The 13,733-nt window shown below is 37.7% G+C and overlaps 1 protein-coding gene across 4 annotated transcripts in view; it reads left to right on the top strand.

Moving 5' to 3' along the window:
- EFL1 (elongation factor like GTPase 1) overlaps nucleotides 1-13,733 on the top strand; it is a 133,124-nt gene that overhangs the window by 46,803 nt on the left and 72,588 nt on the right. For all 4 annotated transcript variants that reach the window (XR_003795911.1, XM_029237905.1, XM_029237907.1 and 1 more), the window contains one exon: nucleotides 4,040-4,178. Coding sequence is in view for 3 of the 4 variants with exons in the window: in XM_029237905.1 (XP_029093738.1) it covers nucleotides 4,040-4,178 (139 nt within the window). In the remaining variant the exon portion in view is untranslated. The remainder of the gene's footprint in view (nucleotides 1-4,039; nucleotides 4,179-13,733) is intronic.

Here is a 13,733-nt window from a genome sequence, read left to right as displayed (position 1 = left end):
TTTTGTCAATTTGATTACTATGTGTCTCGGTGTGTTTCCCCTTGAGTTTATCCTGCCTGGGACTCTCTGCGCTTCCTGGACTTGGGTGGCTATTTGCCTTCCCATGTTAGGGAAGTTTTCAACTATAATCTCTTCAAATATTTTCTCATGTCCTTTCTCTCTCTCTTCTCCTTCTGGGGCCCCTATAATGTGAATATTGTTCCATTTAATGTTGTCCCAGAGGTCTCTTAGGCTCTCTTCATTTCTCTTCATTCTTTTTTCTTTATTCTGTTCTGTGGCAGTGAATTACACCATTCTATCTTCCAGGTCACTTATGGTTCTTCTGCCCCAGTTATTCTGCTATTGATTCCTTCTACTGTATTTTTCATTTCAGTTATTGTATTGTCCATCTCTGTTTGTCCTTTAATTCTTCTAGGTCTTTGTTAAACATTTCTTGCATCTTCTCGATCTCTGCCTCCATTCTTTTTCTGAGGTCCTGGATCATCTTCACTATCATTATTCTGAATTCTTTTTCTGGAAGGTTGCCTATCTCCACTTCATTTAGTTGTTTTTCTGGGGCTTTATCTTGTTCCTTCATGTGGTACAAAGTTCTCTGCCTTTTCATTTTGTCTGCCTTTCTGTGAATGTGGTTTTCCTTCCACAGGCTGCAGAATTGTAGTTCTCTTGCTTCTGCTCTCACATCTCACAGTTTCTGTGGATTAGGAGTCCGAGTTCAGCTTATCTAGTCCTGCTTAGGGTCTCACAAAGCTGCAGTGAGAATGTTGACTGAGTTGTATTCTCATCTGGAGGCTCAGCTGGGGAAGTATCTGCTTCCAGACTTCCTTAGGTTGTTGGCAGAATTCACATCCTTGTAACTGTGAGCCTGAGGGCCCCAGATTCTTTTGACTGCTGTCAGCTCCTAGAGGCTGGCTGCAGTTTCCTGTCATGTGGACTTTCCCAGCCTGGATGCTTACTTTGTCAGGCCCAAGAGGAGACTGTACACTGAATTTACTGGCAAGACAGAGTCTTGTGTGACCTGAGGTCATCGTGGGAGTGACATCCCATCACCTTTGCCATATTCCCTTGGTGAGAAGCAAGTCACAGGCCCCACTCACATTGAGGGGGAAGGGATTGCACAAGGAGGTAAACACCAGGAGGCAGGGATCATAGGAGGACCGCCTTTAGTCTGTCTGCTCCATCCTTCTGTTGCTTTTCCCTATAGTTTTACAACCTGTGTGTGCATTACTAAAGAATATCCTGTTTGTGTACTTCATTTAAATGGAATCTTACTGTAGTTATTCTCCAGTTTGCTTTTTAACTTAACATTGTGAGGTAAATTTATGTTGATGCTTATCCTGTAGTTCATTTATTGTTCACTGCTGCATTGTATTTCATTATAGAAATATTTATCCATTCTCCTTTCAATATGTATTTCGGCTGCTTTCCTTTTGTGCTAATCGAAACAATGCTACATTGAATATTTTTGTACATCTTCCTTGTGCATATTTGCAAAAAATTCAAGGTAATATGCCCATAGTGGAATTGCCTGTGTGTATCTTCAGCTTAACTGGATAATTCCACATTGTCTTCCAAAGTAGTTCTGTCCTACACTCCCAGCAGCGGTGTTTAACAGTGCCAGTTATTCCGCGTCCTCTCCAAAATTTGGTATTGTCAGACTTTTAATTTTTGCTAATCAGATGGGTATGATATGGTGTTTTGTTATGGTTTCAATGTACATTTTCCTTATTACTCTTTTAACATGTTTAGTGGCCATTTTTGTTTTCTCTTATGAAGGTATCTCTTTGGGTCATTTGCATAATTTTCTGTTGTACAATATATACTTTTAATATTGGCTTTTATATATTCTGTATATTAATTTTGTATATTCTTTTGTGTATTCTGAATACTAATTCCTTGTCATTTTTACGTTTTGCAAATTCCTTCTTCAGTTTGGGACTTGTCACACTTCTTATTTAGTGTCTTTCAGTGGACAGTAGTTCTTAATGTTAATGTAGTTGAATTCATCAGTCTTTCCCATTATGGGTTTTATTTTTTGTAACTTGTTTAAGAAAATTAAAATTATGACTACACTGAAGACACAAAATTTTCTGTTTTCTTCTAAAGTTTAATGTTTTGCCTTTCATGTTTAAATGTTTAAGTCAGTGTTTGTATTATATATGGTATGAAGAAGGGATCCAATTTGATTTTTGTCCGCATACAAATAACCAGTTGTTCCAACACCATTAATTGAATAATTCTATCTTTACCCACTAATCCTCTTTGTCAATTCTGTAATAAATCAAATTTCACATGTACATTGGTCTGTTTCTGGAGTATTAGACTTCATCTTTTCTGTTTGTCTGTCACTGTCTCTATTCAGTGTTGTCTTCTTTTCTACATGTTTTGACATCTAAAAGGCCAAATTCCTCTACCTTGTTTTTCTTTGTATCTCGTTTATTCCTAACTCTCTACTCTTCTCTATAAACTTTACAGTCATCTTGTCAGGTGTCATGAAAAGTCCTGTGGAGACTTTGGTATTGATTTAAATCGGTACATGTATGGCACTAGTCAACATTTTGCAATGCTGAATCTTTCTATCCATGAATGTATTAGGTATAGCTCTTCACTTATTTCGGTCATTTAAAATGTTTTTTATTAAAGTTTTATTTTCTCTATAAAAATCTTTAATCACTTTTGTTACTAATTCCTAGCTCTCTTATATTTTGTTGATATTGTAAAAGTTACTGTTTTAAAAATATATATTTTTTCTGTTGCTGATTTATAGACATACAGTTAGTTAAGTTTTGTATATTGGTCTGTGGCCATCTTGCTAAATTGTCTTAGTAATTATAATTTATCTGTAGTTTGCTTTAAGTGAATGATCATACTGTCTATGAATAATTCTGTTTCTTCCAATTTGACCCTTATATTTTAAATTTCTTCCACCCTATCTTTAGAGCTCCCCTACAGAGTTGTCACTGAGTCAGAACATGTACATTTAAATGTATCAGGTGCCTGAAAGGTCATCATTTTCATGAAGTTTCCAGGTCTACCCTAACACATGATCTTCTCCCTCCTCTGAGATTTCATGAGTTTACTTGCCTGTACTGCTTTTGTGTCACTCACTCTAGGTTTGCAGTGGTAATTATCTTTGTATATGTTATGTCTCGGACGTTTTATTCTCCTCCTGGCACTGGCACAGTGCCTTGGACCTTTCGGTATCAAAGATAAGTTGGTTCCTTGGTTGAAATGCTTTCAGGGCACTTGCATTTATATGGAGATCACTGAATAATTCGAGACAATATCTTGAATAATTTGAGACAGTATCTCCATAAGAATAAATGTGATGTAGGGGGAGTTCATAAATCTCTTATCCCTGTAGCATATCTTTGCATGTGAGTGTGCTGTGTCTTCTCATGAGTCCCTAATATTTCACAGCATGCTCTCTTCCAGATGAACAGTGTGGCATATAATATCAATAGCAGTTGTTTGGCCATTACATGGCATGTTTATTACGTCTAACTCCTCTTCCAAAGTTACTCATTTTCATGTTTTGCTCAGCATTAGCACCAGCCCTTGTTGAATGCTTAAAGGATATTGTAAGATTATAATTGGCATGACATTATAATAATATTATTACGATTTTAAGTGGTAATAGTAATAATGAGCGTTGAAATAATAGCATAGTGGTCACCAGAACTGGTGTTTGACATGGTTCATGTAAATACTAGCAAAGGGCTATGGGGATTTTTGTTTGTTAGTTAATGTGGTGCTACCAGGTCACAACAGAATTTATATTACTTAGCCATAAAGCTTATGATTATGTGGAATTCTTGACAATTTTTGAATATTTGAGAGGTTTCACTATTTCAGAATTTATTCATAAACTGAGACTTATTTTTGTATCATGCCGTTTCAGATTTACATGTTTCAGGTTTACATGCAATAAGACTGCACTATATCTTACTTTTGAATAAAGTAACTTTGTAGGTATTAACTAATCTTTTCATTTGATGCCTTCTAACTTATCTTCCTTTATTTATTTTATTTTTTTGCCTAGGTGCCATTAGGCTTCTCAGCTCCATTAGATGACCTTCCCCCGGTCCCCCACATGGCATGCTGTACCCTGGAAAACCTGTATCTTCTGATGGGAAGGGAACTGGAAGATCTAGAGAAGGTACCTCCAGGAAATGTGCTAGGTAGGGTGGTGCTATGTATTATATCTGTAGTCCATTCTGAGAGATTACCTGTCATACAAACTAAATGAAGTCTTCAAAGGAAATGACTTTGACCTCGTTTTTGGTTTGTTTATTTTTGTCCGGTGTCCTTAGGCTTTAACTTAGTGCATTTGAGTAATTAGCACGCACAACAATAGCTTGCTGTAAATTATGGTAGTTCTACTTTGAAAAAAAGTAATCTGTGAATGCTCTGTCCTAAGCTGGGGTTCCATTTGTTTGGGAGCAAGAAGGAGAATTCCTGCTCACATTAAAGTGAGTCTAGATGAACAAGACACTTCTGGTTCTAAATTATCAGAAACTATTCTGATGTAGAGGTCTATTTTCTCGCAATATTTTTTATCCATTGAATGTTGCTTTATATTATATATCCATAAATACTGCTCCTTATCTCCATAATGTTTATTACTTGCTTGGCTTCTGCTCTTTGTGTGCAGAATTCACATTTTAAGGTCCTTAGTGCAATCCTAAAGACTTAGCCTGAGGAATTTCCCTTGGATCATCACAGGAACCTGAGTGTTGTGGAATGTTGTATCCCATTCTGAACCCTTAGGGTCCCTGTCAGCTATAGAGCTATTTCTTGGGTGATTGCTTGGGCTGGGGATTCTTTTTATGTTTTAGAGAAATGATCTAGACTACTGGTCCAGAACAGCTGGATTTTGTCCACTTCAGTCCAGGAAGTATGCCAAAGCATTTTGACGCTCCCTTGCTGAAACACATTCTTTTTTAAATTTTTTCATTCCTTTTTTGTTGTTGTTTTGTGCTTTTGGTATGAAATTAGTAGAATTCCTAGCTTCTCATCAGTATTACCCATTCTTTTCACCCCTTTGGAAAATGCTATTGAACCTTAACAATTGATATAACTTTATGAGCTTCCGCAGCCAGAAAAATATTTTATCAGGAAGGACATGGGAAGATGAATGGAAAACACCCTAGTTTTGTTTATAAGCCTTCCTTGGGATTACTATATTTCTCTTGATTCAATTAATTTTGTTTCTTAAATGGAAGGTGAGGTGGAAGATCTCTTAACACAATGTTCAAGTGAAAGAAAAGGTATTGAATAAAGGGTTGAGTGAATGGTTTTTATAATATCCCCTCCAGTTAAGGTTCATTGTTTGTGCTCTTTCCCCAGTAGAGGTTAGGAACTTGACATGCAATAGTTCTGGTTTCCTTCTTTCTGTTTCTAGATTTCCATATGCTGTTCAGGACTGAGGTCAGCTAGGTTATAAGTAGGGAAACCATCTCTCTTTCATCTGCCTCCTAAGGCAGCCCTTAACGCTGCCATCTGCTACAGGAGACCTACTACAAGTTAAAACTGTCTTCGTCTTGGAGAAAAGAGACATGCCTCATTCTCTTTTACTGATCTTTTAAAACATTTTGAGGGGCTTCCCTGGTGGCGCAGTGGTTGAGAGTCCGCCTGCCGATGTAGGGAACCACGGGTTCGTGCTCCTGTCCGGGAAGATCCCACATGCCGCAGAGCGGCTGGGCCCGTGAGCCATGGCCGCTGAGCCTGCGTGTCCGGGGCCTGTGCTCCGCAACGGGAGAGGCCACAACAGTGAGAGGCCCGCATACCGCAAAAAAAAAAAAACAAACATTTTGGGGTGGTGCTACGAGCTAGGGTAGTGGAGGTGATTAAACATTCATTTACCAAATTCAGTGATAAAAAAATAACATAGATGGACACCCAACTTTGGGACAAAATGGGTTAAGGAGAAAAGCCAGATTTATATTGTTTAAGAATTAGGATTGTATTTAGCTGCAGGTAACCAAAAAACCGACTGCATAGTCTTAAACTTCACTCAGTAGGAAGTTTAAGATAGAGGACAGAGAGTTGAGGGCTGATGGGATGGTCCTCCTATGTCATCAGGGAGCCAGGTTCCTTGTCTTGGCCTGTTTGCAATCCTCAGCGTGTGGCTTTTGTCCCCATGGAACCAAGATGGCTCCTGCATCTCCAGGAATCACATCAACATTCCTGGCAGGAAGAGGGCACAAGGGCCAAAGTCCTTCTCATAGCACTGATGTTTTTATTTGGGAAGAAATGCCCTCTTAGTGACCAATGTATATCTCCTCATTTCTTTGTAATTTTGTCATATGATCACCCCTAGCTGCAGTGGAGGCCAAGGATTGAGTCTCTTATAGTCTCTACAATTAAGGCAAGGGATATTGGGGTTGTGAATGGCTTTTGAATAGCCAGTCCATGCTGTCAGCCACATTTCCTCCACATTGCCCTGGTGTTGCCTGAGGCCCCTTCATTAAGGCTCTGTTTCTTTACATTAAGGAGGAAGATAGTCTTCCAGAATGATTATAAATGTAACATGGAAGGGCTGGAACCCAGCCAGCCACTTCGACTTACCTTCTGCATTGAAGCAGATAGTAATGTTTTCCTTCTGTTAGTCCAAATCTCGTGGAGCCCCATGCCTGACTAGGGAACGTGAGTATACCAAAATTCTGGTCATAGTTCTGCCACTAACTAGTTATGTGGCCTCAGGCCAACTGTATAACCTTTCTGGTCCTCAGTTTTGCCACACGATTTGGACTGGAGTAATTTTTACCAACATTTCTTATAGTAAAAATAGAACAGCTACTTTAATTTCTTTTTCTTAGGAGACTATTTATGGACTCCCAGGGCTTCTTTTGTTATATTTATCATATATTCTGAACTTTAAGGACAGAACATTAAATAGCATTGTATGGATACATTTTATTGCTGTAGCTGTAAAATATAAACAAAATCATATTTTGTACATCTTGTTTGTAAAATACATGCATACAAATGTAAAAAGAAAGTACAAACAAAATTCAAGTTTAAAATTGCCATTATATTATGGCAGGTTGACATTTCAGTGAGGATGGAGTAAGATACAAATTCTTAGTACTTTTGTCATGAAAATCTTCCCTGGTTTATGTCAGTATACCACTGGTTGAAAAAGTCCTGAACTAGATTATCTCCAGGGTTCCCTCAGGCTTTAACTTTTCAGACTTGTGTTTTTTAGAGAAAAATCTTATTTTAGTTATTAGGATATTTCCCTTCCTAGTATTTCTTAGAAGGAACAGTACATTTTTGATATGGTTACTTGGTTGGGTTGAGAACCCATTTCAATAGCTCTGTCAGAACATCTTGAACTAGTTACTAGCCTGAGAGTCAGAATTACCTTTTGTAAGGCAAATTTCACTTGTTTATTGATTAAAAAACTGGAGCATATGTAGCAGTAGTAGCAGTTTCATAAGCCAGGTGTTTAATAAAAGCAACCTTTCAAAGCTAGGAGTAAGTTTAAGGCAGGACAGAGGAAAAGGCCAAGAATTCTGGTACGTTAAGAGGTGAGCAGCAAACAGAACAAGAGAAAGCTAATTGCCAGCAAGGGTAACACATGCTGAGATCCTAGCTCTCAAGTTTCTATGTCAGCACTGTTGTTGTTTCCTTAAAACAGGTTTGTCTTCCTGGGGCAGGGGTTGGGCAGGGGGTGAATGGAAAGAATAAGTTGAGTGGCTGAAGGTGGTTGAATTAATCTACATGTTCCAATTATCTGTTGCTGCATAATAAATCACCCAAAGCCTAGTGGCTTAAAACAAAGGCACTTGTAAATTTTTCATGAATCTGCAATTTGGACATGGTTTGGTGGGACAGCTTGTCTCTGTGCCACATGGTGTCGGTTGAAGTGCTCAAAGCCTGGGCGCTACAGTTATGTGAAGGCTCTTTTCACTCACTTGTCTGCTGTTTGATGCTGGTTGTCGGCTGGGACCTTTTCTGGAAGTGGAACTGGGGCTGGAGCATGTGGCCGCCTGGCTTCCTCACAGCATGGTGGCTGGGTTCTGCAGGTGAGCATCCCAATAGGGAGAGCCAGGAGGGAGCTGTATCAACTTTTATGACCCAGCCTCTAAAGCCTTCAGTCTCATTTCCGCCACCTTCTCTTTATTAAGAAGTGAGAGTCGCTAAGACTGGTCCATATCAAAGAGAGGGCACTAACTCCACCTTTGATGGGAGATATGTCAAGGAATTTGTGGGCATGTTTTAAGATGACCACACCACTAATCATAGATAATTTCTTGTTTCCTTTTGTATTTTAGCAGGCCCGTGGTAGGACACATATTGCAAGTTAAGACATAGCGATTTTCATTGTGATCAGGCAGGCCTGTAAGCTTCTTTTTTACTCTTCCTAACTTAGATAAAAAGTTACAATTCTCATTTTAATAAGAAGATAGTAGAGTGATATGACCAATACCCATATGCTTTTCATCAGAAACGATACCAAGTCAGATTTATCAGGTGCAGATGAAAATTTTTGTTAGAGAGGGAAATGAAAACATTATATGGCATTCTTGAACAAGTCAGTGTATATAGTCAAAGTCTAAAGGAAAGTTCCTTTATTGGCACTTGAAAAATGCAGATTTCACACTTGAACTCAGCTATAACTCACTTGGAATGCTTACACCGACTAAGTGTGGTTAGATTTTATGGTCTGGAAATAGTCAATTTAAAGTTTAAAATCATTTAATTCCAACCTGATGTTTGAAAAGTTGGTATAGATGGGACCAGAGAAACCTTACTGTGTTGAACACACAATAGTCTTTTGTTCAGTTCTCTACTGAGAATTTCTCTAAAAATAAATGTTTGCTGCAGGCTCTTATTAAAATGTGAGGGGAAATTGAATTAGGATTCCAAATCTTTAGCCTTTTCTTACACACTTTTAGATCTCTTCCATATGGTTAAATCTTTAAAAATTTCAGGGGCATATTCTAAGAGGAAACATGATATTCCTCTTTTTCCAACATGAAGAAAATAATAAATATTAATTAGCCTTTTCCTGAAATGGTTTTAGTTTTGCCATGGTTGGTTGCTGGGTTGATAGGAGATCAGTGTGGCTCAAATGGAGAGAGTATATGTGTTCTCCTTAGTCATGTGGGGTGACTGAAGAGGCAGAAGCCATTGAAGGGTTTTACTAGCAGATTTGATTTGATTATTTCAAGGGAAAGCTCGACGGTTTGTGACTCTTAAGCCTTTGTAGTACATTTGTAATACTTTAAATTCACTTACTAGTGAATTTCTTTTAAATATACCTTACCATCAACATTTCCACTTGGAAAGACTCTGTTTTAATCAATAAATAACCAGCAGCCTTGCTAGGCATTTCTTAGTATTAATAGTTCCAACTGATTTTACTAAGTTTTCTTTGCAGATGTAATGAATTTGTTCTCCTGTTTCCTAAGAGTTATGTATCTTATTTCTTTTTATTTTTATTGCCTATAAAAGTATGATAAATAATAGTTATAGCTGCTGTTCTATCTTGTTACTTCCTGACTTTAGTGAAGATGTTTCTAGTATTTTAGTTTCAGGTTTGCTGATACCTATTGATTCATATCTCTTAATCATGCTAGGAAAGTTTTGGTTTTTTTTAAAAATCAGGAATAGATACTTAATTTTTATTGATACATTCTCAGCCTCTGAAGACAAGGTTATAGAGCTTTTCTCCTTGCTGTATAATTGATATCATGAATTATATTTATTTCCTGGTTATTAAGATGTCCTTGTGTTTCTAGAAAAAACAATACTTGACCATTTTCATATTTTCTCCATGCACTGTTAGATTCAATTTTCTAGTATTTCATCCAGACTTTTCTTGTATTACTAATAAAATTGACATTACTTTCTTGGTGTCATGGTAGTTCCAAAATGGGAAGCTTCCATCTTTTCTACCCTCTAGAGCTGCACTGTCCAGTTGGTAGCCATTAGCCGTATGCCATTATTTAAATAGATTAGAATCAGATAACATTAAAAAAAGTTTACTTTGGGGCTTCCCTGGTGGCGCAGTGGTTGGGAGTCCGCCTGCAGATGCAGGGGACACGGGTTTGTGCCCCGGTCCGGGAAGATCCCACGTGCCGCGGAGCGGCTGGGCCCGTGAGCCATGACTGCTGAGCCTGCGCGTCCGGAGCCTGTGCTCCGCAGTGGGAGAGGCCACAACAGTGAGAGGGGAGAGGCCACAACAGTGAGAGGTCCGCGTACCACCAAAAAAAAAAAGTTTACTTCATTCAGATACACTAGTCACATGTCAAGTGCTCAGTAACCACATGTTGCTAGTGGCTGCCATTTTGGACATTGTTATTCTAGAGAAATTTCTGTAGAATGTGATAATCATCGTTTCTTTGAAAGTTTTGAAATAGTTCACTTGTAAATCATCTTGGCAGGGCACATAAAAAGTCTGATTCTTTCAATCTGGTAGACTGTCTTTCTCATGATCAATTCTATGTTTGTGTTTTCTTTATTTCTTCACTATATAAGTTTTTCTTTTTTATTTTGAGGTCATAAGGCTTATATGTGAATTCTAAGGGTTATGTTTTTTTAGAAGTTCTTTTTAAAAGATGGTTTTCAATATAATGTGGGTCATGATAGAGATATATTTGAAAAGTTCAGGGAAGCTAAATAAGAATTATCTCTTACCATAGGGATAACCACCAGTCTTTTTTTTTTTAATCTGTATATGTATATTTTTAAATTGTGATAAAAATGTAATAACACAACATTTACCTTCTTAACCATTTTTAAGTGTATAGTTCAGTAGTATATTTTTAATAAAAATCACACTTTCTCTCCTGTTTTGTAACCTGTATGTTTTTCTCTTGGAGATAATCTCTTCTCACAATATTTATAGCTTTTTCCCTTGTGTTTAAGTATATTTGCTGTAACCCTTAGAACAGTGCTTAAGAGTGGTGTCTTAGGGCTTCCCTGGTGGCGCAGTGGTTGAGAGTCCGCCTGCTGATGCAGGGGACACGGGTTCGTGCCCCGGTCCGGGAAGATCCCACATGCCGCGGAGCGGCTGGGCCCGTGAGCCATGGACGCTGAGCCTGTGTGTCCAGAGCCTGTGCTCCGCAACGGGAGAGGCCACAACAGTGAGAGGCCCGCGTACAGCAAAAAAAAAAAAAAAAAAGAGTGGTGTCTTATTCCTTTTATAGTATAGGAATTTCTGTAAACATTTTAGTGTTTCTATGAGATTTGATCTGGATAGTTTTTATGATGAAAATAAAGTATCCTCCTGTTTCTGTTTACTAGGTTAATTTTTTAAATGTGGATAGATATTGAAATTTATCACGTGGTGTTTTCCACACCTCTCAGGTGATACATGTTTTTCTCTTTTGACCCACTTATATTGTGAATTACATTAACACGTTTCCTAATATCAAACCAGCTTTGTATTCCTGGAATAAACTATTTGATGAGTATATTTCAATATGTTAATAGAGCAATGAATTCAATTTGCTAGTAGTTTTTCTGTAAAGTGTTTATAGTATTTGTAAGTTTGCCTGATCTATAGTTGTTTGTATATTTTATATTTGTGGAATTTAGATATCAGCTTTCTACTAGCTGCATGAAGAAATAACAAATTAGGGGATATTTTCATTGCTTCTTGTTTTGCAGAACAGTTTAAATGACACAGGAATTTTCTGGCCCTTAAGAAATTTGATGAACACCATGAAAGCAACTATACCTGGTTGGTTGTCAGTTGTGATTTGATAATGTTATCAATTGTTATTGTCCCCTTTTTATTCAAAAGAGTTGGGTCATTTTTTTTCAAATGAAACTATTTATAGCCTGAATCTTACTTATAACTTTGGCTGGATTTCTTTAGTTTTATATGCATTATTCTTTTTATCGTTACATTTTTATACACACTCTAATATCAACACTTTTCAACCAGTGTACTGCAGTTGCACTTAAATGCGACAAGCTGTTGATCCCTTTAGTCCTTAAGGCAGCTGAGCAGGTTATGGAATAGCTGGAGCCCTCTTGCCTGTTACCTAAGATCGAATTGTTACCATATGTTTTAGTAAAATGCTTATTTTAAGATTTGTCTGTTGAATCCTCATTTTCACTCACTGGAGTAACTGGCTAAAACTACCTAACTTCTTTTGAATAGATAGACTAATACAGCTTCATAACCTAAGAATTGACTATTAGTAAGCTTATTGCCACTCTAGATATTATATGAGAACAAATGATTATGTGATGGGAATTTTTTTTCCCTTCCGTCTCCAAATATGATAGTCCTCTTTTACTCTTAAATGGCACTTACAAAATAGAGACCAGCTTGTCAGAGGAAATAAAGGAAGAGGTAATTGAAACAGTTTTTGCTGAAGTTTTTCAGTTGAAGAAAGGTGCGACATGGGTTAATGGTTTGAAGGAGTGGTTGGGTCAAGGCAAAGAGAGAGGGAAAGTGTGTGTGTGTGTGTGTGTGTGTGTGTGTGTGTGTGTGTAATAGAGTTTGATAATAGTTGTTTTTCAGAGAGAAAAAGAGGTAGTGAAAGGGGAAAGATGAGGGATGCAGTGAAATGTTCAAATGGTTAGTGGTATATAGAATATAACCTCTCTCAACTCAACAGTGTAAAAAACATGGTCGGCTGGTGAGAGTAAAGAAGGCTTGGGAGGGAATAAGATTTTGAAGATGTGATAATGCATGGAGAAACCATAGTGAGCAGTTGCTAGCAGATCATCAGGTTGTACCTTGACTAAAATAAATGGGATTGCAGTGAGGCTTTGGGAAGACATGGAGATGGGAAGTCCAGTGAGTATTGCTCAGACATGGAAATATAAGATTGTCTTGAGTCGAGTGCCCGTCATAGAGGGGACTGTATATTGGCTATTGTTAGACATTTTGCAGCTGCCCCAGGTCTAAACATGGAGGAAATAACCACTGAGACCTGGTTGGCCGGGAGGGGGCAGGCTCACCTGTCACTGAGCCACCTCATATAAACTCAGTTTATAGGCTTGTTGCAGTTTCCTCATCTCCATTTGTTTTTGGCCCTACCAAGCCTATTTCAGACAGAATAGTTGAAAAAGTGAACAGTTGTATTTAGAACTTACACATAATAGTAAACGTACTACAGGTCATATTCCATTTCAAGTGATATTGGAATCACACTTGTGAGTTGAATAATTATTTGTATAATGGTCATGCCAGCACTGGGGAGGCCAGAGCCTGGAATTTAGCTAAACTCATAAGACACTGACAGATCAAATGTCAGATATAGGAAGCTGAAAGAGTAGGTGGTAATGGATAAAGCAGAGGTCAAGTTTAAGAAGCTGATGGTGAGACCTTGGACCTCTTTTCTTAGAATTTTTAATGCATGACAGAATGGGGAAATAATTTGACTTCCGTAAATGGTTAAATGAAATTTGGGAAGCAGTCCTTGATGATTCACACAATAGTCTTGTTGACAAGGCCAAATTTGGTTTTATCCAGCTGACAACTGACTGTCAAGATACTCTCTTATACCCCCTAAATTGATACCATCCATTGGAGTACAACTTGGCATTGTATATCAAGAGTTTTAAAGATAATTATATCTTGAAAAATAATCATATCCTTTGACCCAAAAGTGCTACCTTTAGGGATTGATTCAGAGGGAAATAATTAATATTGTACACAAAGATTTGGCTATGAAGATATTTATCATAGTCTTAGGGGAGAGGGTAAATGGTTAAATGGAATTTTTAAAAATTTTTCCAAAAAGAAAGGTATTTCTGCAAAG

Source organism: Monodon monoceros, unplaced genomic scaffold (genome assembly GCF_005190385.1).
Source record: "Monodon monoceros isolate NGI ecotype Baffin Bay Population unplaced genomic scaffold, NGI_Narwhal_1 Super_Scaffold_21, whole genome shotgun sequence".
In the NCBI taxonomy this organism is placed as follows: Eukaryota; Metazoa; Chordata; class Mammalia; order Artiodactyla; family Monodontidae; genus Monodon; species Monodon monoceros.
This window is presented reverse-complemented; position numbering and strand designations above follow the sequence as displayed.